The 3,372-nt window shown below is 36.7% G+C and overlaps 1 protein-coding gene across 1 annotated transcript in view; it reads right to left on the bottom strand.

Moving 5' to 3' along the window:
* The window catches only part of LOC107712852 (forkhead box protein N3-like), a 50,605-nt gene that overhangs the window by 5,268 nt on the left and 41,965 nt on the right, over positions 1-3,372 (bottom strand). The window contains exon 4 of the mRNA XM_016518213.1: positions 2,290-2,348. Coding sequence (XP_016373699.1) covers positions 2,290-2,348 — 59 coding nt within the window. The remainder of the gene's footprint in view (positions 1-2,289; positions 2,349-3,372) is intronic.

Below are 3,372 nucleotides of genomic sequence, written 5' to 3'. Positions count from 1 at the left end.
GTTTTGCTTTGTTTCACAGAACTAATCGTTGCCTGGGTTGCGTACGTATGTGTGGGACGGAGCTATCAAAATAGGGGCGAGACCCTTTTGGGGTAGGGGCGTGTTTGTTTTGGTGATTTCAAATGCCAACATTGGCTACCAGAAATCGCTTACCCCACCTTTAAGCTATCTTATGGGACCGTTGGAATTGTGCTGATGCCCTCTAGTGGTTCCTGGTGCCCTGGTTGAGAACCACTGCCCTAAAAGATCTGAAGAACATCACCCCGAGAAAAATCTTGCCCACCTCACAGGAAACATTCACCTGAAAATGAAAATCCTGTCATACGTTCCTCAAACCAAGCTATTGTATGGCTTTAGAAGACTTAAAGTGTAGTATGCAAGTCATATGAATTACTTTCTGAAGGTGCTTTTTGCCACCTTTCTGCATGGAAAAGAGCAGCGTGAACATTCTGCTAAACATCTCAAAGGAAAAAAGTCATTTGTATTTGGAACAACATGAAGGTGAGTGAAAAGTAGGATGGACACATTATAAACTATTTCACCATAAATATTAACTGCCATTATGTTCGCTCAACTGATTTGTTGAAAGGTCAATAATAGTATTCAATCCACCGCTACTGGTTTCACAGCAGGCAGAAAAATGGAAAGTGATTCTCCAGTGAATCCCCTGAGAGTTAATAAATGATGACAGAAGTTTCATTTTTGAGTGAACTATCGCTTTAAGGGACACCGCAAAAAGACACTAGCCTTCACAGGTGTCCAGCCACTCACAAACTGTAAGCTAGTAGCAAGCTTAAGTGAAGTGGCCTTGAGCTAAGACTGTCCGGTCGAGCAGTTGACACACACACACTGCTCTTTGCTTTTATGTAGACAGCCATCAAGACATTCACATCACTCAAATGCCAATAGCCCTGCTCAGACACTTTTCACAGGCAGCTCTGCCTCCATTATTCCATTATCAAGAGCAGACGAGGAGGAGAGGGGAGCCACTACAGACAGATAATGTATCCATTTCCTTCCATTTAAGCTGCTCGCGGAGGAGTGGAAAGAGAGCACCCTGATTGGAATCGAATGGACATTTAAACGGCCGGGACACCAACAAGGAGCGAAAGAGAGAGAGACGAACAGATGGACTTGAAAGAGAGAGATGAAGGAGCAGTTGTGGGAAATGAGAGAATCAGTGGTAAAAAAAAAAAAAAAGAAAAAGAATAATTCCCAAGATATTACAAAGGTAATCCGTAGGTGCAATGCAGCTATTTGTGTGATAAAGAGGGTTTTTTATAAATCAAAGTCAAGGATCTCTTGCAAAGTGCTTTTACAGGGCGCATGAAAATCACTTGACGGGCACAGTTTTCTTTCCTGTTCTGACATATTTCATATTAAAACTGGAAGTTTGAGTGGGACTCGTCACGTTTTTTAAAAATATTTTTACATGGCTAATAAGCTAAAAGGCTACGTTGCAACCATGAACATGATTTTTATTTGCTGGATGGTGACAGGTGGTATTAGGAGGTGGCTTATTTTATTGTAATTATTTGATTGGACAAAAATCTGTGTAGTACAGGATGAGTCATCAATATTTTTGTTCTGTTTTCTTGTAAGACAGATTGTAAATTGTAAAAAAAAAAAGTACATTAAGTACTTTTTATTTTTTATTTATTTGAAAGAAATTAACATTTATTCAGCAAGGATGCATTAAATTGATCAAAAATGACAGTAAAGACATGTCCATATATTTTTTTAATTTCTATTTCAAATAAATGTTGTTCTTTTAAACTTTCTATTCATTAAAAAATCCTGACAAAATGCATCATGGTTTCCACAAAAATAAGCAGCACAAATGATTTCCAAACTGAAAATAATGAATGTTTCATGAGCAACAAATCAGCATATTAGAATGATGTTTGAAGGATCATGTGACACTGAAGACTGGAGTAATGATACTGAAAATTCAGCTTTAATATCACAGGAATAAACTGCATTTTAAAATATACTAAAATAGAAAACGTATGTAAAATATATTACTGTTTTTCTTGTATTTCTGATCAACTAAATGCAGCCTTGATGAACATAAGACTTAAAAAAAAAAAAAAAAAAACATTTAAAAAAATCATACTGACCCCAAACTTTTGAATGGTAGTGTATATTCACTATAGGCTAATTTATCAACAGCGAGGAGTACATGGTTTCAAAGCTAATAAATTGATTAAAACCCACAAAACTTTTGATTATAATGGAGTCTTTAAGAAATAGATGAGAAGAAATGACAAAAAAACATAGGGCTTTTACCTTGTAAGAGCACTCCTCCACTCTTTCTGAAGAGTGGACTTCCTGGCCATAGTGGAGGACTGAGGGTTATAAACACAGAGCGAGAATGAGAGAGTAAATCGAGATACTGTGAAGAGCATTGAGTGATAAAATCACATAATGAAAAAAAACATTTGTTTTATGAACTTCTGAAATCAGTCAGATAAAAGCAGGGGAGGAAGTATATGAGATATGATGGTGTGGAATGCAAACTGGAGACTGAGAGGTTGAGAGGAGCAAGAATCTAATTGAACTAGTACAGACTTTCTGGCGAGGCTTGGAAATCCCATTATTTACCATGATTACTCATTATAGACTGTCCAAAGCAATGGATCCAAATGGCTTGTTCTTCCAATAACAATCGATATTATCCTTTAACTTAGATTGACTCACTCTTTTAGTCCTGAAATCAGATCCTCAAACTCACCATGAGCATCACTTTTTTAAGTGATAGGAACAGCTGGGGGTGTTGAGATTCACAGATGAGCAGACTGACATCACATTTATCTTATCTCATTATCCTAATGTTGTAAAATGTATCCCACTGTCATAAAATGTAAATTTTTGTAATTGAGTATGAGCAGTTTTAATTGCATAATAAATGCATTAGATGTATACAACTATACATTATTAAAAAAAAATAATAATACTTTGAGTTCAGCATTGCCACTCATTACAACACATTAAATTCGGCATGAAATGACAATTCACCCAATCTTATTTCTAAATGCATGTTATTGATCTTATTTTAAAGGGGTCATATGATGCTGCTAAAAAGAACAGTATTTTGTGTATTTGGTGTAATGAAATGTGTTTATGCGGTTTAAGGTTAAAAAAACACATTATTTTCCACATACTGTACATTGTTTTTCCTCTATGCCCCGCCTTTCTGAAACACGTCGATTTTTACAAAGCTCATCGGTCTGAAAAAGCGAGGTGTGCTGTGATTGGCCAGCTATCCAGTGCATTGTGATTGGCCGAATACCTCAAGCATGTGACGGAAATGTTACGCCCCTTAACATACTGTGGTGCCTTGACCTGGCCGGAGCGACGAGAAAAAAAAAT

This window comes from Sinocyclocheilus rhinocerous, unplaced genomic scaffold (genome assembly GCF_001515625.1).
Source record: "Sinocyclocheilus rhinocerous isolate Xijiao unplaced genomic scaffold, SAMN03320098_v1.1 scaffold478, whole genome shotgun sequence".
NCBI classification, from domain to species: domain Eukaryota; kingdom Metazoa; phylum Chordata; class Actinopteri; order Cypriniformes; family Cyprinidae; genus Sinocyclocheilus; species Sinocyclocheilus rhinocerous.
Note: the sequence above shows the minus strand (reverse complement) of the source record. Positions and strands in the feature narration are given on the sequence as shown.